The 24,051-nt window shown below is 48.1% G+C and overlaps 1 protein-coding gene across 7 annotated transcripts in view; it reads right to left on the reverse strand.

The window, feature by feature from the left end:
• Positions 1-15,962: 15,962 nt before the first annotated feature.
• The window catches only part of SMARCD3 (SWI/SNF related, matrix associated, actin dependent regulator of chromatin, subfamily d, member 3), a 67,764-nt gene continuing 59,675 nt past the window's right edge, over positions 15,963-24,051 (reverse strand). For all 7 annotated transcript variants that reach the window (XM_054171229.1, XM_054171228.1, XM_054171231.1 and 4 more), the window contains 4 exons: positions 21,587-21,722; positions 19,541-19,663; positions 18,910-19,011; positions 15,963-18,811 (listed from right to left, as the gene is read on the reverse strand). In XM_054171229.1, coding sequence (XP_054027204.1) covers positions 18,758-18,811; positions 18,910-19,011; positions 19,541-19,663; positions 21,587-21,722 — 415 coding nt within the window. In that variant the 3' untranslated portion in view covers positions 15,963-18,757. The remainder of the gene's footprint in view (positions 18,812-18,909; positions 19,012-19,540; positions 19,664-21,586; positions 21,723-24,051) is intronic.

Here is a 24,051-nt window from a genome sequence, read left to right on the forward strand (position 1 = left end):
AGATGAGAAAGATCAGTAAAATTAGGTCAGTTGGAGCATCCCTGTGCCACTGCCAGAAAATCCAAAAGCTTAAAGAGCTGGCTTTAAAGCAGAGCAGGCACACACAGCTCAAAATGCACAGAGGTTGCAAAGGATCTAAATCACCCCTGAGCATCCTGCTCCTAGCATGTAGGGTCCTGCTGAGGTCTTGTAGTGTCTTTGGTGGCGATCAGGAATGGAAGTGATCCCATTTTGCTGCAAACGTTCATTTGACCTTGGCAATTCACTTACCCTTAAGATCTTTCCACTGTTGCCTGTAGAAGGGAGCTCATGTGAGGACCACTTTCAGCACTGAGAGGTGCTCCAGTCTTACAAGGATAGAAGGTTGTGGGCATAGGTAATACAAAGAGAAAGAATCCATCACTCTCTGCAGCTTTTTGCATGTTGGAGGAAGCAAGACTGGGAGTAAAACAAACATTCTCCTCACTAACTACTTCAGCTCAAAACCCAGGGTTTTCAGGGCTTCCATGTCTATCAAGCAGAGTCCTTAATGGTTTTTGCTGTTGTGAAAGCTCAGTAGCCCTTCTGAATGGCAGCAGAGGCAAGTCCAACAAGGATCAGCTGGTCCTGCATAGCACTTCAATTCAGGAGGGTGTTTCTGGGACCACGGCCAACAGCCTATCCCACAAATGACCATCCCAACAGGCTTTAGAGAAACAAATTCAGGTGTCTCACAGCCCCCAGGAGTAGCACAACTCCAAAAGCTTTGAGGAGGCACTTTCTGCCTTCCTGATCTCCTGATACTGACAAGCTTCAGGTGATTTTTGGATTGAGCTTTGGGGGTTTTTTTTAGGAAATAAGATCACAGGTGCTCTGAGAAATGACAAAGGGAAGGAAAAGCCTGGTTGTATTACCCTTGTGTTGATGTGCTGTTGCACCAGGCTCAGAGCCAGCAGCTTCCTTGCAGCTGTCTGGTGGCAGGGGTATTATGTCTCTGGAGACATCTTGGATGTGTTGCTGGCCTTTTGACCCGTACAGAGTGGCCCTGTGTTCCTGATGGGGTAAGGACACAGGGTTTAGGAGAGACAAACTGGTCACTTGCATGTGAAAAGACATCAGTAAGATTAGAACATGCACCCTCCCTCAGACCTACACCAGCTGTTCTTCATGGCCCTGCTCTGTGAGATGCTGAAGGACAGACCAGTGCAGAGTTCATGGCATTCTGTGGGGGTTGGTCTCTTCTCCCAGGCAATCAGAAACAGAATAAGAGGACACAGTCTCAAGCTGTGCAGGGAGGTGGGGAGTTTAGGCTTCATCTCAGAAAGAAGTTCTTAGCAGAAAGAGGGACTGCCCATTGGAATGGGCTGCCCAGGGAAGTGGTGGGGTGGACATCCCTGGAGGTGTTTAAGAAAAGACTGAACGAGGCACTTAGTGCCATGGTCTAATTGATCAGTTAGGGTTGGGTAATAGGTTGGACTTGATGATCTTGAAGGTCTCTTCCAACCTGTCTGATTCTGTGATTCTGTGACACTGGCTTGGACCTTCCTTTTGACTCTTCAGGTCAGCATATCAGGAATGAAGCCAAGAATAGAAGTCATAAGATTTTGTTCACAGCCCCCTTTTCTTTGAGCTTGCTTTCCTTCCAAACTCCTTTCAAAACTTTCCTTTTCCTCCCACCTTCTGCCAGACTGGTGGTGCCCAGGGTGATGTTACCCAGGCACAGAGCTGGCAGATGCTTCTGCTGATGACAGTCCAGCCTTCCTCCTCTCCTAGCACTTGCAGGGGACTGTTTCACCATCCGCCCCCTCTGAGGTACAGGTTTCCACACATACCACTGGTGCTAATAAGAAACATCAGGGTGGCTCCAGCAGAAATTATAAATACCCCTTGCAGCTGGGTGATGATTTTAGTGCTTTCCCAGTGGGAAATGTGTCACTGGTTACTGCAGAGCAAACCTAACAAGCAGCAGAAATAGCATCAGACAAGTCGATGGCCTCGGCTGGTGAAGTGGGAGAGATGCCAGATTTCCTCCTGTAAAGAGGAGGGGCTGCTTAAAGCCCATGTATGGTCCCTAGTCTTTCAGGGTCACCTTCAGAAAAGCATCCCCCTGGATGGCCACAAAAAAATCATGCTCATGGTCTGTGCCTTCCCCTGCCTGCCTGCTGCGGGGCTACCTGCTCAGCACCCACCCATTGGACACACTCCAACTGACTCCTTGTTGCATCTCAACCACACTCAGTGCAAGGCAGCAGCACCAGGGTGGAGGGTGTCCCTGGGCACCTCCAGCAAGTACCAGTGGCCAAAGGTAACGTTCCTACAAGCACGTTGCTATACTCCTCTCAACGGGGGCAAGGCTGGTGTGACAGGAGCCTCCCTGAGGATTAGTCTGTCCAGTACAGCACAGAGGTGACAAACATTATGTCTCCATCAGATAAAAGGAAAGAACTGCTAAGCTCAAGCTTGATGATGTTTTCCACTCTTATGGGGGCAGAAACAGTAGTCCCATAGCAGCCTGGTGCTTAGGGTGAAAGACAAAGGGAAAAAAAAGGGCATTTTTGCTTTGGATGACATGCACAAGCCAAAAGCTAGCCAAACAGATGAAAAGGACCATGTTGGACTGTAAGGAAACATGCTGGGCTGTTCAACACTGGCCCATCACATATATTGAGATCCCTGCCCTGCCTATGTTTTGGAGCCTCTCAGTGCTCACACATGCAGCTTGTTTGCAGGGGAGCCAGGCCAGGCTGCTTGGCCAGGTGTGCTCTGTGGTGCTCCATGGCCATGTGGTGCCCAGCTGCACCACACAGCCTCCTGCCTCGCTGCGCACACCCAGCGTGCTGGGGCAGCTCCTGCCAGCTCTGCTTTTCATCATGGAGTGGTGACAGCCAGCACCCAGCAGCCCTGTCACCAAAAGGGCTCCATTCACAGACTTGTGTCTTTGGGCTGCTGAGTTGGTTGTACCATGAGTCTACTAAAGCAGGCAGTCTTGGCTGCCTGTGCAGGGCCTAACAGATGTTGGCAGCAATGTCAGGAGTCCTCTGGGCAGGAGAGGCCATGAGGAAGATCACTGTAGGTGGACAAGCATCACCCAACATGCTTGGCTCTGCCTGTAAAGAGCATGAGCAAGACTGTGGCTCTGGCTGAAATGTGTCACCTTAGAGTCCTGGGCACAAGGCAGCCACGTGGAGCTGAAGGCAGAAAAGAAGGGGCACATCAGCCCAGCTGGTTCCTCCCATCTTCAGTAACTTTGCCAGACAGCTCAGTGGCATCCTCTGCCCCTGTTGATGATGCAAGCACCTGCAAAGCATGGGGCTACCATCAAGCCTGGCCTTTGTGCTGTTAGAGGGGGAATTACTTTCAGGATGCTTCAGTTAACAAAGGAAAATTAGCAGGAGGAGGCTTTTCCCAGCTGGGAGGGAACATGGGAGGAAGTGTGGTGGGTGACTCAGACAATGCCAACCCAACAATCACAGGAACTTGCTGGAGGAAATGACAAAAATAGTCACGCAGGGCAGCCCTGGAGAGCCACTTCACACAAATAACCAGGACTTAAAAGCTGAACTGCACAAGGAGAGCAAGCAAGCCCAGGGAGAGGGGAGATCTCAGAAGAAGACTGTGGTGGAAACAGCTGTCATTCTCCACGGTGAGGAACCTCCATGGCAATGGCTGGAAGGGTAGGAGCAGCATCAAGAGGTGCAGGAGGACCATGGCCTTCCCCAGGCTGCTTAGAACAGGCATCACAGGTCACATTCAGATCCTGCTGAGCTGGGACTAGGCAACTGGTCAGCAGCTGTGCCAAAACAACCAAGTGAAGGTTTCTTCTCCCTCTTCCCCTTTTGGCAAAACATGGCATGACAGTTACATCAGCCTGACTTCACCAGGAGGAAAGTATTTTCCATGTTGCTGTCAGAGAAGAAAGGCTCTGCCCCCATCCCTTCACTAGCAGGGAGGCAGAGTCGCCACCCCCAGCACCACATGCTTAGAGACCCCAAGTCCATCTGCTGCTGCATGCCTTGCCCTCAGCCCTGAGAGCACAGGGAGCTTCCTGCAAAGTACACAAAATTTTGCAGAGTTTATGTTCAAATGGAGACTCAAATAAACCATCTCCCTCCATAACAAGCAAACAGAGGAACATCACCACACCAGCCTTTGTGTTTGAACGAGGTTCTCCCTGGCGGCTATCGCCGAGATGGATTGGTTTCTCCATCACAAATATTCCCTCTATAAAATATATAGTTTATTAGCTTTGATCTCCCCACATGCAGCACTTGAAGCTGATTCCAAGTTCCATACAGTTAAACACTACCACATGCTTCGAGAGTTCACTGCAGCCGTTTCCATAAACGAGCGTAAATCAGAGTAAGAATTTGAGCTGCTTCTTGCCAAAACAGAGGGTGTGCCTCCTGCCTAAGCTAAACTCCTCTGTTCTGCTCTGCTCTGCTCACAGTTAACCTGCAGTGCAGCAGCCTGGGTTTGTACAATGCCCATTACATCCCATGCAGAAACACCACAGCCGGGCAGCGACCCTGGGAGTTGCAGAAGAAATGTTAACAGCCCAAGCCAACAACTGCCATGAAAGTCTTTCTGCTCCTGGTTAATCCCTCAGCATCCTGGTTACATCTGTTTGTCAAAACACATGAAACCTTAAGAAAAAAAAGTATGAAGGGGTGATGAAAATTCATCCATAGGATGTAGAAGTCAACTTCTGGAAACTCATCCACACCTTCCCAGTTTCACCATTCACAAGGCCATTTCAAGCACAGGAATATCATTCAGCACCATGACAGCCCAGTTCAGTTCCAGAGCATCGAGCACCCTTGTCTTGGAGGGAAGCTACACCCATCAGTGTCTTTGTGAGGAGCTGGGCTGGGCAGCAGAGGTGCATTCCTGCTGAACTCAGATTGAAGCAGAGCCCAGTTGGGCTCTCAGTAGCTCGAAGACGTGTTTCTGAAGGACACGTGCTAGGGTGAAAATGAACAGCACATTTCCAGGAGGACAAGGAGAGGAAACTCCTGGGCAGCCTGGAGGTGACAGGAAAATGTGCAGACATGTGGGCATCCAGGAGCCCATCTGTGGCTTTTTGTCTGAGGAGGGCTTGTTCCAAAATGGGTGATGCCTTCCATGGTGCTCAGCTGCTGCAGGCAGGAAGAGCACCAGGTGCTGGTGTGTGGTGCAAAGCTGCGTGCTTTGCCTCATCCAGACACCTCTGAGGAGCCTGGCTGGCATCAGGACTAGGACTTACAGTGCATGGCTGACACTGAAAATGGAGTAAGGCTCTTGGGAGACCCTCCTTTTCTTTTCTTTGGGTGAGGTCCATCTTCTCTGAAAATTATAGCATAGGAGATCATGCTTCCCTGGGGCAAGCACAAAACAAACACATAGGAGATGAGGCATCAGTAGCTCCTGTGCTGACCAAAGGCCTTGTTTTTGCATGAGCTAATTTCCCTCCTGCAGCCTCCAAGGGCTGTCAGAGGGTCAGAGCCCTGTGCTGTGGTCCCTCGATGCTGCTGACAGCCATGAACGAAGGACTAAGCTTTCTGGGCTGAACATGCAGTTTGCATTGCCCTGCTGTGACCCACAGCATTTCCCATCGTTTCTCCAGACCTATCCCACTTTAGGGCTGGACACCACCCTTTTGATGCACTAAGATGCAGGCTTCTTGCTGTCCTTCATAGAGGACCTGGAGCACTGGAGGAGCTTGACCTCACCCTGGATCACTGACAAGAAAAACAAGCACCTGAAGAGAGGAGGAGGAGGATGTGGATTGATTTGGTTTGTCTGTGCTGCTTGCACACACTGATGGCTCTTCAGAGCAGTCTGAATAATCCACTTGATTAAAAAATACAGAAACAATTGGGCACTTACTGCTGTTTACCTTTGCAATCAGAACAATTGATCCTTCTTCCTTCTGCCCTCCACCTCTGACCCTAATCTGCACACAGCCAAGTGTAGTTTAGACAGGGGAAACAGTGAGGAAGATTAAGATCCTGAACTTCAGTTAGAACTATAAATCAGCTTTGAAATGGTCACATTTTGTGGCCTAACTAGAGGAAGTGATCTGTGCAAATCAGGCTGTGGCCACTTTTTTGTGGGCTTCCTGGAAATCATAATTTGGGGTTTTTTTCATAACAACGGCCCCATGTAGCTGGTAATGTTAGAAGAGAAGCTCAGAGCACAGGAAAGCATAAAGACACTGCTGTGACAATGGCTGATGGAATGGCCAGGCACAGCACTGCTTGGTGAACATGCAAGTAAGAAGCTGAGTGGAGTGCGTAGCACAGAGTCCCAGGCTGGAAATGAAGCACATTGGATGGAGCAAGGAGGAACTGTGAGACTCCACAATGTCCCTGCCCCTTTGGAATATGTCTGTTCATGGCTTTATGCTGTATTTGGCTACATTAGTGGTGACACATTTCACAACTGTGTTGCTGGTGGCTTTCCTTGTTATGATGACCTCCAAACCCATCTCTCATTAGCTAGCACATGAGTCCCAGCAGCTCCCAGGACACCAGTTCACTATGGATTTGGAGCAAAGGGGCAACCCACTACACCAGTAGTAATCAGCACAATCAGTCCTCATCCTAATACCTGTCTGGGGGTTCTAGCATCCTCCAGCATGAAGCCCCCACAGCTAGCCTGGCATCTCATCTCAAATACCATCAGATAGTTACTTCACTTCTGTAACAGAAGTGTAAGAAGAGTAAACTATTTGCTCTGCTTCAACATATGTTTAACAGATGCATCTTTCCCCCTTTGGCTTGCTGTTTCTTAACCAAAATCATTACACTGTCATGGTTTATGATACAGCCCCCTCTCCCCCCCCAAAAAAAAGCAAAGCAGTTGCACATCCCTGCTGGCAGAAAAATTGAGCACCAAGCTTTCACCTCGTGTGTGACCAAGAGAGAGTCCAGAACAACCTTTGGGCAGATAGGAGAGAGAGCAGAGGGTAATGAGAGGCAAAGCATACATTTCCTTTCTCCACCTCTACAAAATGAAGGGTTTATTTAAATGTTTCAGCACTACAGCAGTGGGAGGGGAAGTGCATTGGGGGTATAAAACATATCAAGTGTCTCATGACAAAGAATAGCTGAGAGATGCCCAGCAACAACAGAACTCCAGCCTCACATCTGTTCTTAAATATGTAATCAGCTAAAACTCCACTGGGCAGCTTCTACTGCCAAATCTGGATGCACTGAACCTTACAGGGAAAATGTTTTGTCTCTAACTGGCTACTGAAGCTTCGAAGCTAAATGTGCTCTCCTTCACTTGGATCTCCCAAAGTCCTCCTACTGTCAGTGTCCTGGATGGCATTGATGCTATATGAGAAGCTATTTCACTAAAAGCTCTTTCCTCCTAAAAAGAGAGAGCATGTCCTGCAAACACAGTGCCTGTGCAGCTTGGTGTCTTTTGAAAACAGGAAAACTGGGGGGAGGGGTTGCCTTGATTATTTTTTTTCCCCATGAAGCCTGGCATCCAGAGCATCACAGCATCAACCACCTCCCCACCAGCCATGTCAGCGTGGCTGATGCTGACTGAGACTAAGCCTTGACAAACAAAACCCAAAGACCTTGGGAAGGCTCCTTTCAGCTGCCAACTTTGGCACAAGCAGCAGCGGGTTGCTTCAGCCCGAATACCACGGCGCTGACAGCACTGCTTGGACGCCTTCGTTCACCTTACCACAGCACGTGCCTGGTCTGCAGCCAGCCCCTCAGCAGCAGGCACACCAACGTGCCCGCAGCACCCCTCACAAGCCCTTCAAACCCGTGCAGATTCTGTGGCTTCACAACTGTTTGCAGGCTTTCATGCTTTATTTGTATTTCTGAATGGTTTGGGATTATTTCCCACTGGGGCCCAGATGAACGATGCATGGCTATGGGTGTGACCGTGCTCTGTGATAAGTAAGTGAAGGGACTGCACAGATGGAAGGTTTGGGAGGGCAGAGCTGGGGGGATGTGAGTTACCGTGAGGCAGTTTGGCTCTGGTGGCATTTGGAGAGTGGCACAGGTCTGAAGAGAGAATGCATCCTGGGGCAAACAGAGCACAGGGATAAAAGCACTGATATGTCTGTCAGTGGATCCACACATGTATTCTGCTTTTCCAGGCACCTTTCAGTGCAGTTCTTCTCTCTCACACACAGCAGCAAGCATGTTTGGGGCCAAAAGCCACCCAGCAGCAGGCTGCAAGAAGCAGCAGGTACCACCATGGCTCTGCTCTTACTTCTTCATTATGCAGCGCAGAAAAGGACAGCAGTTGTGCAACTGTCACTGCTCATCAGTGTCCCAGCACCGGGGAGAGCCAAAGATCACCAGAATTCCTCTCCATTGAGTGTGGTTGCAGAACGTCAGCTGTGATCAGCCTCAGAGCGCAGGCAAGGGCTGCGCTGCTTCTCCTGCCTCATGTCAGAGGCAAAACAGAGGCCATGTGTGGATAAGGTCCATTCCACTGGAGCAGTTCCTCAGAGCAGCCTGGAGCACCACACTGGGGCTTTCCTTCCTGTGGCTCTTCCTGGGCAGATACCTGCATATTCGGTTTGGGTTTTGCCCACCAGTGTCCTCCGCCCCAGCTTCTGGTGCCTTGCTGGGCAGTCTGCACAGCAGATCAGGCCTTGGCAGTGGGGTTAGCCCACTGGGTTCTATGGAAATCACCCTGCTCATATGCAGATCAATGGAGCATGACACCAGGTAGTGAATTTTTCATTGGAAGCAGAAAAAAAGCCCCACACTTATGGGATGCATCTCATTTTCTAGACAAGCCTACAGATGGAGCCTCCTCTTTCTCCAAGTTAAAACTATACACTCCAGAATATGGAACTTCACTGAAATCCTTTAAGAAGGATCAGAGACCTCTTAGAGCATTCAGTGTGCCAACCATACCAACTCTGTACTTGGCTTTAGACATGGGGTGACCTTTTGGGGCTTGCAAACATTGTCTAGGTGTGCAGGAACAAGCTGGAGATGAAGCCTGGCTCTCCATGCTCACTGCCAATGCATCTTCCAGGATGGGAGCTGCTAAATTCTTTCTCCTTTTTTTTCATCCTGGAGCAGTGGGATGATATTTTCTTGGACAGAAAATCTTTCCAGACAGTAGTGTCCAAAATCCAACTGTCACACCATTAAACTAGGGAAGGATCCGGTCTCGCTGAAAGAGCTGAGAAGGAAAAAACCATCAGCATGGGGCAGAGAGGCAGCCTTTGGCACCCAAACCAGACAGGAAGCTAGAGAGCAGGCTGGGGCCAAGGCAGGTTGCTGGGGTGATGTGGGCACATGCAGAGAGAAATGGGGAGGGGGGCTCATCCTTTCCACCAGCCGGCCCAAGGGGCTCTGCAGGCAGACAGGCCAAGGCCAGGCCAATGGTTCTGAAAAAGCTGCAGTGGAGTATTAATGCAGAGTGTTCTTCTGCTTGAGGAGGCAAACAAAAGAGGCAGACAAGCACTTTGGACAAAACCTGTCATTTCAGAGCACGATGCGCTGTGGAAGCGTGCAGGCTGGCACGCCTGACAGCAACTGCCAGCAACTCTTCCCTGAGCCTGCCCAAGGCGTGTCAGGGGCACAATCAACTCATGCTGGGCTCGCCGTGGTGGGGCAGGTGGGCTCTAGTGCCGTGCCATGCCATCCCAAGCATGGGGCAGCCAGGGCAAGGGTCCCCAGCCGCAGCAGGGAACAGTGCAGGGGAGCAGTCCCTCAGCCTGTGCCACTTCAGCAGCTAAAAGCTGCTCTTGCCTGCCATTAGCACTTTTTAACATCATTAATCTTTCAGGAAAACTCTGCAGTTTTCCAAAATGCACCATGGGCAGCAAGTTACTTTTCTATGTTTAAACAGAATCATCTCACTTTTCCACTGTGGAGGTGCAGCAAATCCCCTTGCTGGGGGATTTGGTGATGTCAGCTCTGAGGCTGGGGTGAGGTTAATGGAAAGCCTTCACCAGAGCTCTCTCCTCTGCAAAACAAAAATGAATTTTCAGGTGTACCCTACAGGGGTTTAAGCATGACACTCTTATGCCACTCAGAGCTTGTAATGTGAGCCCATGGACACACTGCAAAGCCCTTCTCCTCCCACAGACGCTAAGGAAGGAGGAGGATTTGGAAATAAAATGCTAGAGGTGAGTGGGAGGAAAAGGGAGGGAAAGAAGGTAGATAGAGAGGCTGTAATTACATGCAAACATTGCTGTTGAGGTCATTTTGTTCTAGAGAATGCTGTAGAATTGAATGGGGAACAAAACCCAGCACGCTGAGAGCAGTGCAGAGAATGAACAAAACTGCATCTTTGCTATAGCATGCTCTACAGACTTCCCTGAGCTCAGGACAGAAATCTGGAGCAAGAAGGACTTACCCTTGGTGGAGGTGGTCAGGTTAGGGAAGGTTTAAACAAACTGGACCTTTGGGATCTCAATGGATGCACCCACAAGTGCTGAGGGACTGGCCAATGTCACTGTGAGGCCACTCTCTGCAATCTATGAAAGGTCATGGCAATCAGGAGAGATTCCTGAGGACTGGAAGAAAGCAAATGTTCCTCCTTCTTCAGGAAAGGCAACAAAAAGATTTGGGGAACTTGGCAGGGAAGACCAATGGTATCCTGAGCTGCATTAGACAAGCATTGCCAGCAGGTCAAGGGAGGTGACCCTTCCCCTCCACTTGGCACTGATGAGGCCGTATCTAGAGTACTGTGTCCAGTTCTGGGTTCCCCAGTACAAGAGAGATATGGACATAATAGAGAGTCCAGTGAAAGGTCATGAAGATGATTAAGGAACTGAGGGAAGCTGAGAGAGCTGGGACTGCTCAGCCTGGAGAAGAGAAGGCTCAGGGAGGATCTCACAATTACTTATAAATACCCATCAGGAGGGTTTAAGGGAGACAAAGCCAAGCTCTGTTCAGTGGTGCCCAAGGACAGCACCAGAGGCAATGGGCACAAGCTCAAATGCAAGAAATTCTATCTCAACACAAGAAAAAAACCTGCTTTACTCTGAGGGTATTCAAACAATGGAGCAGGTTGCCCAGAGAGACAGTGAAGGCTCCATCCTTGAACACCCTCAGCATCAGTTGGACACAGTCCTTGGCAAACTGCTTTAGCTGACCATGGCTTGAGCAGGAGGCTGGACTGGATGAACAACAGAGGTTCTTGCCAGTCTTATCTGGCCTTATCTGCTTGTGACTCCAATGCTACCCAGCTTCAGAGGGTTAGGCTTGTGTGTGCTTTGTGAATGAGGAAGAACGTGCAAAGGACTTTTCAAATTACTTTTGCATAAGGATTTGTCTGACATTTCAGAAGCCCCTTCCTATGTTTCTTCTACTCCCTTTAAACAGAAAGGGAAAACAGTCCCAACAACTACCCATCATGAGTTATACATAGCCCAGCTGTAACTCAATGACCCAAATCTCATTTATCAACAGAATGATAACAAGCATGGCAGAGAGCCCAATACCATGGAAACCCACAGGAGACAGGACTGAAACACATCAGAAGTTTATTAGCAATGAGATGCTTGTCTGAGAAATCTCTGGGCAGACAGACAACTAACTCTTTCAGCTCTCACAATTAGGCAGTTGGTTTTGATTTATTAAAATTAATTAGGAGATATTCTTAGCAGCTATGCCCTCTGCTCCAGCAAGGGATGGCAATGGCTGTGCCCTGGCACTTCAGCTGCTCCAGTTTCTAGCCCGACACATCATTTTGAATGTGTCTTTGCCAGCACTTTCTGCTAAGAGATTTATCTGAAGCTTGAGTACACCTCCCTCTTCATCAGCTCCACTGCAGCCCTTACAACACCTTGCAGCACCAGAGCAAGCTTGCCCAAGGGTTGTAGGCTTGTTTCAAGGCTGAAACAGAACACATAGCTGTGACGCTCCTGCTCTTGCTGGCTTTCCCTGTCTTTTTAAATCAAGTATTTTGAAGATCAGCATCCATAAACTTTCTGCCACTTAGCCAATGCATGTTTACAATATTTATTTACACAGGTGCAAGTTTGCATCTGTGCATACACAAATGCATGGTTGGGTTACCTCACTTTCTTAAACTGAGGGAAATTGGTCGTTAGTGCTGTGCCAGTACAGAGTGCCATCCAGTACAGAGTGATGACACAAACCAGGGGGAGTTTTTCTCTCTGACAGCATGGTAACTAAGAAATAACCACACAGTGACCTGGGGAATCATTCGACCCGGGACTGCTGTCAAGTACTCTGGAGTTTTGCATGCGCTGTGACTATTAGGAAACAACTATGAAGCATGGTACGGAACAAAAGGGCACAATCGGCCAGACGGCAGAGGACAGCAAGAATGATGGATGCAAAAGTAGCAGCACCGTGCTCTATTTTCCCTGCTAGGAAGTTGAAACCATCTCTCGTCACATCAGCCGGTTACGCGGTGCAGGTTACGCGGTGCAGGTTACGCGGTGCAGAGCCTGTTCTTGGGTCGCGCATTGCTTCTACGACAGTGCCTCTCAGTGGCAGGATTTCAGACCTGCTGAGGCACGTGGGGAAGAGTGAGATTTGTTTCAAGCGCAACATATTGGAGAGATTTTTAGAATACAGCTGACTGATGGGAGCCGCAACACAAGCATCGAGTACTTCCTCTTTATTAACGAGCAGTAACTCTTCAGGAACACTCCAGATACTTACATAAGTTGCTCTAAAATGTGTCTCAGACACGTCTTCCCTGATAACTGATTTGCTGAATCCTTGTATGAGAAAGACAACGAACCTTTCTCAGTGTGTGAGGTTTTCCTTACAGACAGACACACATACACACCCCGAGCGGACGGCGGTTCGCAGGCACCCGGAGCCGCTCAGAACCCTGCCAGACGCCGAGCCTCGGGCTCCCCCCGACCACTCCGCTCCCACGGCAGAGCCACTCCGCGGGTCTCTGCAGCGTGCGCCCCCGCGGTCGGAGAGCGAAGACCTGCTCGGCTCTGCTCCGTCCTGCTCGGTTCAGCCCCAGCGGCTCTCCATAGCGCTGAGTCTCCGATGCCATAGCAACTCGACGGTCCATAGCGCTTGCGCCAACTCCATGGGAACGCGTGGCCCTGCGCCCCATGCTCCGGCCCCATAGCAGCATCCTTTCCATCCTTTCCATCCTTTCCATCCCCCCTCCTTTCCATAATATAGTGCACATAGGATTTCTACTCTTGAATCCGTTTTTAACAAGAAACTAATGCAATTTGTCAATATCGACCTAAAAAGGAGAGATTTGAGGCAGCAGCGCTGAACGCTGACGCGCACAGCCCAGCAGCACTGCAGTTCCTATGAATAAACACTAGGTGGCAGCACCGACGGGCTGAACAATCCGCTGCAGCGGTGCAGTGTCAACAATTAAACACCGGGTGGCAGCACCGAGCACTGAGGGGTTCGCCTCTGGCCCTATGCGGGGTGAGCAGCTCAGCTCCTTTGCTGCCTCGTTCGCCTCCTCCAGACCACCACTGCCACACTCACCGGCAACACGGCGGAAATCGACCCGTCGTCTTGCTCTGACCTCCACTGGCTTTTTCTTTTTTGAGTCAGAGGCTTGGGGGCATTTCTGTGCCATGGGGGTGGCTCTGCTAGGCTTGTGCAGCCCTGCAGGGGAAAGCTCCTGTTTGGGGCAATCATCCCAAAAGTGGGATGGAAAAATGGGAAAAAGGAGAAGTGGGGGGGTTTGAAAGTGTTTCTCTGTCTGTGACAGACATTTAAAGGCGAGGGTCGAGGTTCTAAATTCTTGCTATAAATAGCATTTAGAGGCATTTTAGAAACAGTGTATAGCATAAACATTTACATTTGTCTCTATTTAAACATCAGCATCCAAGTTCTAGCCCCAGCTGCAGCTGGGTTTTGTTGGGGTTTTTTTAACTACAACTGAAAACAGTGATAATGATGATGATTCTAAATGGCCAAGCAATGGAGAGCAGCCAGACCCTGCCTGAAAATGGAATCCAGGAAAGAAATTAATTCATGTAAGAAAGATCTAAAGAGCAACAGTTCTCATCCTTGCCAGGTCCCATTAAAAGCTGTAGATCCATGTCCCTGGAAACAGAAATCCCAAAATTCAGGAAGGATGGGGCACCTCTCCTATGAGGACAGGCTGAAAGAGTTGGGGCTGTTCAGTCTGGAGAAGAGAAGGCTCCAAGGTGACCTTATTGTGGCCTTCCAGTATCTGAAGGGGGCCTACAAGAAGGCTGGAGAGAGACTTCTCAGGATCTCAGGGAGTGATAGGACTAGGGGGAATGGAATGAAGCTGGATGTAGGGAGATTCAGGCTGGATGTGAGGAGGAGGTTCTTCACCATGAGAGTGGTGAAGCCCTGGAATGGGCTGTCCAGGGAGGTGGTTGAGGCCCCATCCCTGGAGGTGTTTAAGCCCAGGCTGGATGAGGCTCTGGCCAGCCTGCTCTAGTGTGGGGTGTCCCTGCCCATGGCAGGGGGGTTGGAACTAGATGAGCCTTGTGGCCCCTTCCAACCCTGACTGATTCTAGGATTAGGAGCAGAAAGAAACCAACTGTACCTGTCTTTGTTAAGACAAAAAAAAAGCTTAGTGCAAGAGATACAAAGAAACAAAGTGTTTATTGTTAAAAGCTTTTCTACGAATCACTCGGCATCATACAATGAAGATACGGTGGCTACAGAGCAGGGAGAGCCTCCCCCTCTCTCCTTCTCCCCTTTATACACGTATTTGCTCACTCTCACAAACCCATGGTTGTATTTTTTTAATGGAGTTCCTTTCTTCAATGAGATTGGAAAAGGTGTTTATCATACAGGATCTGGCAGAACAGATACATCCTATTAAACAACAGAGCAGTTACAGAAAGGAGAGCTCTCTTTTTCCCCCCTCATCTCTTTGCACTGCCATAACAAAGTTCTCAACACCCCAGTACCTTACTAGTGTTTTGGCAAAATGAGGAGCCCTAGGGCCTGCACCAATGTTGATACATGCAGTAGTATTCTCACTCTGCTTCCACAGGGTAAATTCTGAGCAAGGCAGTGTAAAAAATGTCTGCACTACAACAACTAACCCTCCTGTGTGGAACTGAATCCCTCTTGGGAACGCTGGAGAATGTTTTGACAACATGTCGCAAAGTTACTCTGTTCTGTCCTGCAAGCCCATTTCCCAGGCTACATCAGGACTGGCTCTCTCCATGTGCACATACCCCATACACACAAAGCCCACTGACTCACCAGGACTGTGCTATTCCCAACAGTACCCTGCACATAAAATCACAGAATGGTTGGGTTGGAAGGGAGCTCCAAAGTCATCCAGTCCCAACCCCCTGCAGTCAGCAGGGACATCCTCCACTAGAGGAAATTGTCAAGCCTGACCTTGAATATTTCCAGGCCTCAACTACCTCCCTTGGCAGCCTGTTCCAGTGCTCCACCACCCTCATCATAATGAGCTTGTTCCTAACATCCAACCTAAATTCTCTCATTTAAACCATTGCACCTCATCCCACCACTCCAGGCCTTCGCAAACAGTCCCTCTGCAGCCTTCTCGTAGGCTCCCTTCAGATACTGGAAGGCTGCTCTAAGGTCTTCCTGGAGTGTTCTCTTCTCCAGGCTGAACAGCCACAGCCCCCACAGCCTGCCCCTATAGGAGAGATGTTCCAGCTCCCTGATCATTTCTGTGGCTGTCCTCTGGACCTGCTCCATCAGGTCCACATCCTTCCTGCGTTGAGGGCTCCAGAGCTGGACACAGTACTCCAGGTGAGACCATTACCAGAATCAGCTCTCTTGACTTGGTGGCCATGCTTCTTCGGATGCAGCCCAGGATGCCATTGGCCTGGATTCTGACTCATAGCCAACAACAGAAAGGGCTAAAAAGTGTGTTTCACACCTGCCATGTCAACACTTTAGCTCCAAGCCACACTTCTCTTCTATTGACACTCCAGGATTCTGGTTTAACCCTTTTCTAGTCTGATGCTCTATTTTCTAGCACCTGCACACCAATTGCTTCTAGGCACAGAATGGGGAGTTTCAGTATGCAGATTTGTGCTGTACTGTGGTGGCAACTGAAGACCCCCCAAAACCACCTTATCTTTTATGCACACAAAAGGAGAACCACTCTCTGAACTTCAAATGAATTTATCATTCACAGCCTGCCACAAGAAGAGCCCTGTTCAGTCCCACTGCCTTTAGTTTTTGTATGCTCAAGCAGCATTCAGTCCAGCTCCCCCCAGTACTGCTTCACTATTTATCTTCAAATATAACGTATCTTTCCTTTTTCTTTGCAAACAAACAAGCTGCTGGCTGCACCCCTGCAACTGTCTCTTCAGTGAAAGGCCTGAACTCCTTCTGAACACAGGGGAGAAGCATGGAAATCTCAGCCCCCAGCCTGACTGCTCTGTGTATGTACAGTAAGCATATGGAGAGGGGGATGTCAGAATTTACACTGTGGATTGCCATCTTCAGTGCCATCCACAGGGACTGACTCAAGCATGTGCACACACTTCAGTACAGCACTGGTGCTTGACACAAAATCACCTTCCAGTGATGCTCCTGAGCAGAAACACTGCATTAGTTTCATTAGTTTGCTCTGGGAAAGACTTGGCAACAGACAATCCAATCAATCCTACACAGCAACTGTAAAAGCAGGCTGGACTCTGTTCCACTGCCAGCTGTGGCACAGCTGCAATTTCTCTCTACCACTTCTGTCAGAAAGTTCTCAGGAAAGAGAATTCCCTAGCAGGCACCCTGCAGGTATCTACCCCTATCCCATGCCCTTCTCAAATCCTTGCTCATCTTTCTCTGCATTTCTTATTCCTGAAGACTGAAAGCGTCCCCTGACTGTAGCTGCTCTGCTTACCACACACAGAAAATAGTTTTATACACTGGACAGCATGCACACAACTGACACAGCAGCATAATAAATATGGAAGCACAGTAGCAGATGACCCCCACTGTTTTCCCTCATAATGCTTGCTTGTAGTCCTCCAAGTGGAGTCCTGAAGTAAGATTTCAATGGCAGCCTCACAGCCCTTCCCTATACTCAGCTGAAGACTGCAGGATCTCATGGTTTACTGTCAAAAGAGGTTTTAACACAAAGGAAGTTCCAAAGAAAGCCCTTTCTGTAGCAGGCCTCAGGCAGAGAGGTACAGCCACGCTCCTCACAGCCCTGGTTTTGCAGGACAGTGCTGCTGCCATCGTGTGACTGCAAGCAAATGTGGATTCTCCAAGACATCTCTGGATACAACAGACAGAGTAAAAGCTATGGCACTATTAATGTGAAAGAAGAGGTATTAGCTAAAGGGGCAGAAGAGTATCTCTCCTGTGACTGAAGAGAAGAAACCTTTTGAGTTCAATTAAGAAATTGGCAAAGACAGCACAAGAGAGAAGGACGAGACCACAGTAAAATGCATTAGTCAGAAGAACTGCCTCCCTTCTGCACCACACTTGAATCTGATTCTCTTTCCAAGAAAGTGAAAGAAAGGAGATGAAAAGGAGTAACCTAGAAGAGGATTTTGAGTGCCACATCATCTGGACAGAGTTATACTTTGGCAGCTGCTTTTTGGACTGGAAACCATGTTGGGCCATACACTGCAAACTAATCTATGCACTACAAAAAAATGAGGGGGGAAAAGGACTTAACAAAGGTGTCCCTGCTTCCAAGTGAATATGGAGTAAGTTCCTATAGTCTGAATTTGTCTCCCATTTACACAAGAGGTGGCTTCCAAGGGATACACTCTCTGTGCTAATTAAGGCTGATAGTGCTTTATAACTCAAGAGCATCCTCTATATCCAGTATGTACCATGTATGGGGGAACTAAATAATTCATAGTATGAGGCAATTTACCTATGATCAAAAAGTAAGACTAAGCCAGGGACTCTCTTAACATCCTGAAGCAAAGAGAAAAATGCCACATTGTCTGAAGTTAAGCTTCTTGGATTCTCCACCAGCTTAACAACTAGGGAAAAATCTCATTGCTGATCCCCTACTGGCACACAGAGAAACACTTAAGAAATCTCCTGTTTTACATCTATGCTTATTGTTCATACCTGCTATGCTCGAGGCAGGTATCACCAAAGCACCATTAAGTTATTTTCATTTGCTCAGAATGCCTCATTTCTTGTTTCAGTCTCAGCTTTGCTATTACCACCCATATTAAGGATGCCTAAAAAGCTCTTTCCCCGGGGAAAGCACATTGATTGTACCCATGGAGTGACAGGGGAATCAGTCTTTCTATTAGTGCAGGGGCAAAGGGAAGAGAAAAAATGAGAGTTTGCAGAAGAGATGTCCTGACTAGATTTCTTTCTTCCAGAGGAGCTCCCAGTTAGTTCTTTCTCATGGTGAGATGGCTTCTTGCACTGCTCCAGCTGGAATAAGAACTGCATTCAGGAATACAAAGCTCTTCCATGGCAGTAAGAAAGACTATCTTGTCTAACGCCAGAGAAGTTACTATCTGAGAGTCTCAGGTAACATAAGATGAGGACTGCATTTCTTTCTCTACATCTGTACAGTCTCCTGTAACACCTAACTCAACCTCCCCCCAAACCAATGCCACCCATGATTCTGTGCATAGCCCAATAGGATTTGCTGTGTAGTGTCTGAACTTTCCACTAAAACTTAATGATGTGCGTTGATGAATGAACCTTTGACCTTCTGTAACACTGACACTTGTATGCTGCTGTCTCTGGCCTGGAGTGGTTTGAGACACCCGCCGCGGGCAAGAGTTCCAAAGGTCACTCAAAAGCTGGTGTTCTGACTGGTGTGTGGATGGTATACTCTCATCCAGTCAGGAAGCAGGTCCATGTGTAACAGTGAGCTAAGTAACACTGAAAAGTCCACTGGTTTGGTGGTCGTGATGCCAGCGGGATCCTGTGAGCAGTGCTTATGTGTTGCGCACTCCCAGAGATTGTTCCAGTTCCTGCCGGCGCTGCTGGATCTGCAAGAGAAAGAGAGACTGTACAGTGCAGCAGCTTCAGTTGTTCAGTGGCAGGAAGGCTCATTTATAAGCCAGCAGTGTGGGTAATTCCTTCATACCTTGCAGTAGAAATATCTGCTCACGGCCTCTTGAGACCATGGCTCATGATAAAATTCAGCTCTGCGCTCTTCCTCCGGGTTTCCAACCACATCAGTCATCACCTGTGACAAAAACAAGAACTTTTTTCACTGCAGCTCTTCTACCACACAGAGAACACTCAGGTTTGCCTAGAGTCAAAATTGATCTACATTACTACACTAAGAATGTTCAGGGCTGTTCTCTAAGCCCAAGGCAAATGGCCAGTGAACAGCATGTGTGCTTCCTACCTAACTGTGAACAGCTCCTAACCTCTGTGCCACAGAAGGATTCTAGACACCAGTAGCTGTCCAAGCTAAGTGCCACAAGAGCTAACAATTTAACAGCATGGACAGTTTGGTTCCAGCGCCCAGGAAAAGCTCCCTGGTACTGTATTTATTAGCTCATGTATCTAAAGAGCTTTGGTAGTTACCCACACCTAGGGTAACAGCTTAAAATTGTTAAGGTATTGACATAAGCCCTCTGCTGTGAGGCCAGGCTGAGAGAGGGTTGTTCAGCCCAGAGAAGAGAAGGCTCCAGGGAGACCTTCTGGTGGCCTTCCAATACTTAAAGACTGTGGTTATCCTGCTCATTCTTCTTCCAACCTTAGCTCACCTTAAGATCCCTACTTTGGGACCGGAGAAGGTCTTGGATGTATCCTTTGGGATCTTTGGAGAAACTCAGCATGAAATCACGTTGTATTTTTAACTGATTTATGGATTCGATTGTCTCATGAATCTGACAGGGGGAAAAAAACAAAGCAGATGTCACTTAATTCCTTCCATGCTCCAGTGACCCTGAGGTCAGCCCCCTTAGCATCTTTGTGTTTCTTGTAGAGTCCAAGGCTGACACTTCTGCACCGCAGACTTGTGCGGGTTTACCTCAGCTTTTTCCCTTCAAAGAGGGAGTTAACTGCAATCTGGGAATTCCATTTAGGTTTCACTTGTAATTCTGCAATACAAGGATGTGCAGGACTCTTCTTTACCTCCTGTGCTGGGCTGCTGGCTGCCATGCTGCACACAACACTGAAGAGCTAAGTCATGGCACCGTGCAACATAAGACCCTCCTGCGTGCAGTCTTCCTGCCAAGCCTGGGATTTTTCAGGAAAGGTGCTACATAAGTATGTCTTTAACCAGTGCCCAGTGCAGGAAAGCAGTTGTTCCCCTGGTAAATCATCTCTTCAATACACTGTTGTGATCCTTAACATTTCTAGGGAGAGCTTGACTGAGTCTCAGTTAAACAAACTCATGTAAGAGCCATGACCTGCAGAACTCTTCTTACAAGAAAACTATTTAAGTCACGCTGGTTGCAACAAGAAGGGGAGTGTGAGCCATGAGAAATCAGGAGTGGGGAAGGTTTACAGAAAATGAGGAATGTTATGAAAGAAACAGGAATTAGCCATCTAGGAAGAAAGAAGACTCCAAAGAGAAGCTGAGGTCCCACAATCAACTATGTGGTCTGTTAACAGAAGAGAGCTGCTGCCAACTTAAATTCATTCCTTATTTGGGAAAACGATGCAGTCATGCTGGAGAGAACTCTCTCGGCGTGCACCAAGTTTCCACTAGAGGACTCTGTGGCAGCACAGCAAGAAGCGATAGAGATGACAGCAATGTAGCAGTCAGTGCCTATTTACTCAGTGACTTCTGCACCTCACTCATAGCATTTTGCCCTCTGCTGTAGCAAATGCTCAAAGAAGAGGTTATACAGACACGAGAAAGGGTGAGCTGGGCTGGAAACAGAACAACTCAATGCATGCTGCATGCAAGCCTCTGTGGGTTGGGAACCAACTGGCTGAGCAGCTGCCCTGCTGCAAGGGACCTTTCTCAACAGACATAAAACCAAAGATGCTACAACAGTGACCAGAATCCACAGGACTGCCAGTGTCCAATGCCCCCTTTAAAACTGCACAAAGACCAGAGTTTAACATATTTGTTTGTATTAGAGGTAAACAAAGAGGAACTGAGCCTGCCTGTGTGTCACATAAATCATCTCTGGTCCATGATGCCACACCTTCTTCCCTTGCCCTGAGAAGCCACTTTTGCTTATCCCTTACCAAGCCAAACTGGCTATCCACACATGCCAAAAGCTGGCTAACAGCCCCAGGATATGAACTTCTAATACAGTCTGTGGAGTTCACCACTGGCCCAAGACAGTCACTATCATCTGAAGTCCACATGATCCTCCTTCAATAACACTGAAAACAAGTCTGCCAAGCTGCTCCAAGTGATTTTTCTGCCATGCATTTTCCATATTTGCACCTACTGCAGAAAGCTGCTCTGCAACCATGCATGCACAAGACACACCTGGAGTATGAGATTCTCCCAGCTTTGCCTCACAACAATTTAGCAAGATAGCAAGACCCCTCCATATAAAGTCAAACAGTTCAGATGATTCTTGAATGCCAGGGGACTCACTACGCTCCCTGTGAAACTCTTCTTCTATCACTTCAACAACTGTGTCAGGCCCTGGATGAAATCCTCAAGGGCAATGCCACTCAGCTCTTTGTATTCCCTTTACACATGGCTGATCCATCCCTTAAAAGCACATTCAGTTGAGAAATCCCTGCCTCACAACATTACTGCCTCGGATGTGTGACACCAAACCCACATGAAGGTGCACAATGAATATAGATGTCACAGGATGCCACTCCTGGGCTAGTACCTTGTTGTCCAATGCTGTAATCTCCTGTTGGTTAGCTGTGGAGAGGAGAAAACTACTCATCTGTCCCTTTAATGGGTCTTCAACTTCTACATCTATGTCATAACAAGCCGTCTTCTTCTGATCGTTGGGGTCAACACTATGGAGAGTACAACAGAAGAGCATGAGAACTGCCATCATCAATCAGAACAAATACTCAGCCACCCCAGAATACTCTTCCATAAAGATGCAGATGGTATGAGAAGAGTTTTAGAACAGGCTATCTTTACATGGTTGTACATCCTCTCATCTCCCACCAGCCACAACCGAGAGACCTTTGAAATGGAGCTTTTGCCCAGACCACCAATAGCTACAAATGGACACAGTCTTCACTAAATGCATAACCTCTTCCTGAGACTTGCTATAGATCTGGCCTCCAAAGCAACCCCCAGTGGTAAATACCATGTTGGTATGGTCTCTGCTTGACTGCAGAGATGGGGCAGACAGAACTGTACGCTACCCCTCTGGACGTGAGCACGTGTGACATTGTATTTGCTTCTCAGGTCCTTCTCTAGTAATTGCTAGCACTGTCATTGTTTTGGCAGCACTGTGACGATTCCCAGCAGCTTCTTAAAGGTAGCAGTGAACCTGGAGACCAAGACTTTGTAAAGTTGCCTGCTTAATTCTTCCAAGAACACAGCCAGTCATGCCTTCTCCTTTCAGAAGCTCTATTGACTCTTCTCCAAGATACGACATCCATTAGCTCCATTTTCTACTACAGGTAGCACCAATTGGTTTCCAATATCCAGGACTGGCACTGATGTGTTTTTGGCACAACCATTTATCACCCCTTGGGCACTGAAGGAGATTTCAGTAACAAGCAACACATTGTATAGAATCACAGAATCATTTAGGGTGGAAAAGATCTTTAAGAGTGTCGAGTCCAACCATAAACACTCAACTGCCAAGTCACCACTAAACCATGTCCCTCAGCATCACATCCATGCAGCTTTTAAATCCCTCCAGGGATGGTGACTCCACCACTTTCCCAGGAAGCTTGTTCCAGGGCTTGACAACCCTGGAGTCTTCCTAACATTTAAAATATTTACCAAGATAAGATTTCTTTTCATCTCCATTTCATTTCCACTTCAACCCCACTGTTTTGGGTTTGTTTTTTTTCCTTTTCCAGAACAGAGAGGCAGCTGGTATCTGAAGAGTGGTTCTAAAATGCTGTTATTTCTAGACTGAGTGCAGAACAGTTCACATTTTAGTCTCTGCACACATCCTCTAAAACTAGAATGAGTAACTGTGATGCAGTTGGCTTTCTCATAAAAGCCAGGCCTGAGGATTTCCCTAAATGAAGGGCACAGATGTTTAAAATCACCAGTGATGAAAAAGTTCCTCTAGCAGAGTGCTGATTTTGGCTGGGCTAGAGTTTATTTTCTTCAAAGTAACTAGTGTGGAGCTGGGGTTTGAGTTTGTGCTGAAAACAGCCTTGATGGCACAGGGATGTGCTGGTTATTGCCGAGCAGCATTTGACAGTGCCGGGGCTGCTCTGCTCCTCATCCTGCCCCACCAGTGAGCAGACTAGGGGTGCACAGAGAGCTGGAAAGAGATACAGCTGGGACAGGTGACCCCAGCTGACCCAAGGGGTATTTCAAACCACAGGACATCATGTTCAGTAATACAACTGTGGGGCAATTGGCAGGGGGCTGCTCCCTGGGGACTGGCTGGGCATTGGCTGTTGGTGGTGAGCAACTGTCTTTGTTTGTATTGATTCTCCTTCTTGTGTTCTATTTCTCTCTTCATTATTTTCCTTTTCATTACAAATTATCATTGTCATCATTACATTTCAATTATTACACTATCTTTATCTCAGCCTACAAGTATCCTCACTTTCACCCTTCCAACTCTCTTCCCCATCCCCTGGGGGTGGTGAACGAGTGGCCATGTGGGGCTGAGTTGCTGGCTGGGGTTAGACCATGACAAGCAGTTGGCAAATTGTTTCAGTGGCTAACTACCTTCACTCTTAAAAACTAAATGCAGGGGTATGTGACAGTCTTTAAAGCTAAACTGGCCTAGGTCCTAAACATCTGAACCTGCTCTGAGTTGGGAGGGGAAAGCTCTAGATGACCACTAGCAATCTCTTCTATTGTACATTACTCTGTGATTTTATGAGTCTAAACATTATTTCCTTTAAGTTCAGTGCCAGACTTCCAGATTTACTTTAGCTTAGCTTCAGACTGTGAAGACTCAACTGCAAGAACCATTCCCTGTTCCTAGGAAATGAATGCTTCCCACAGCATTATGTCATAGTGCAGGGTGATGCTGGCCAGTGCTGCACGGTACACACTGCATGGTACACACAGTGTGTTAGAGAATGCTGCTCTGCAGAAGGTCCTGCTCTTTAGCTTGTAGCTACCAGAAAACATACTGCCTCCAGAACCCCTTTGCCATCTCTGTGCCCTGGGAAACACAACCATCAGTTC

This window comes from Dryobates pubescens, chromosome 21, assembly GCF_014839835.1.
Source record: "Dryobates pubescens isolate bDryPub1 chromosome 21, bDryPub1.pri, whole genome shotgun sequence".
NCBI lineage: Eukaryota > Metazoa > Chordata > Aves > Piciformes > Picidae > Dryobates > Dryobates pubescens.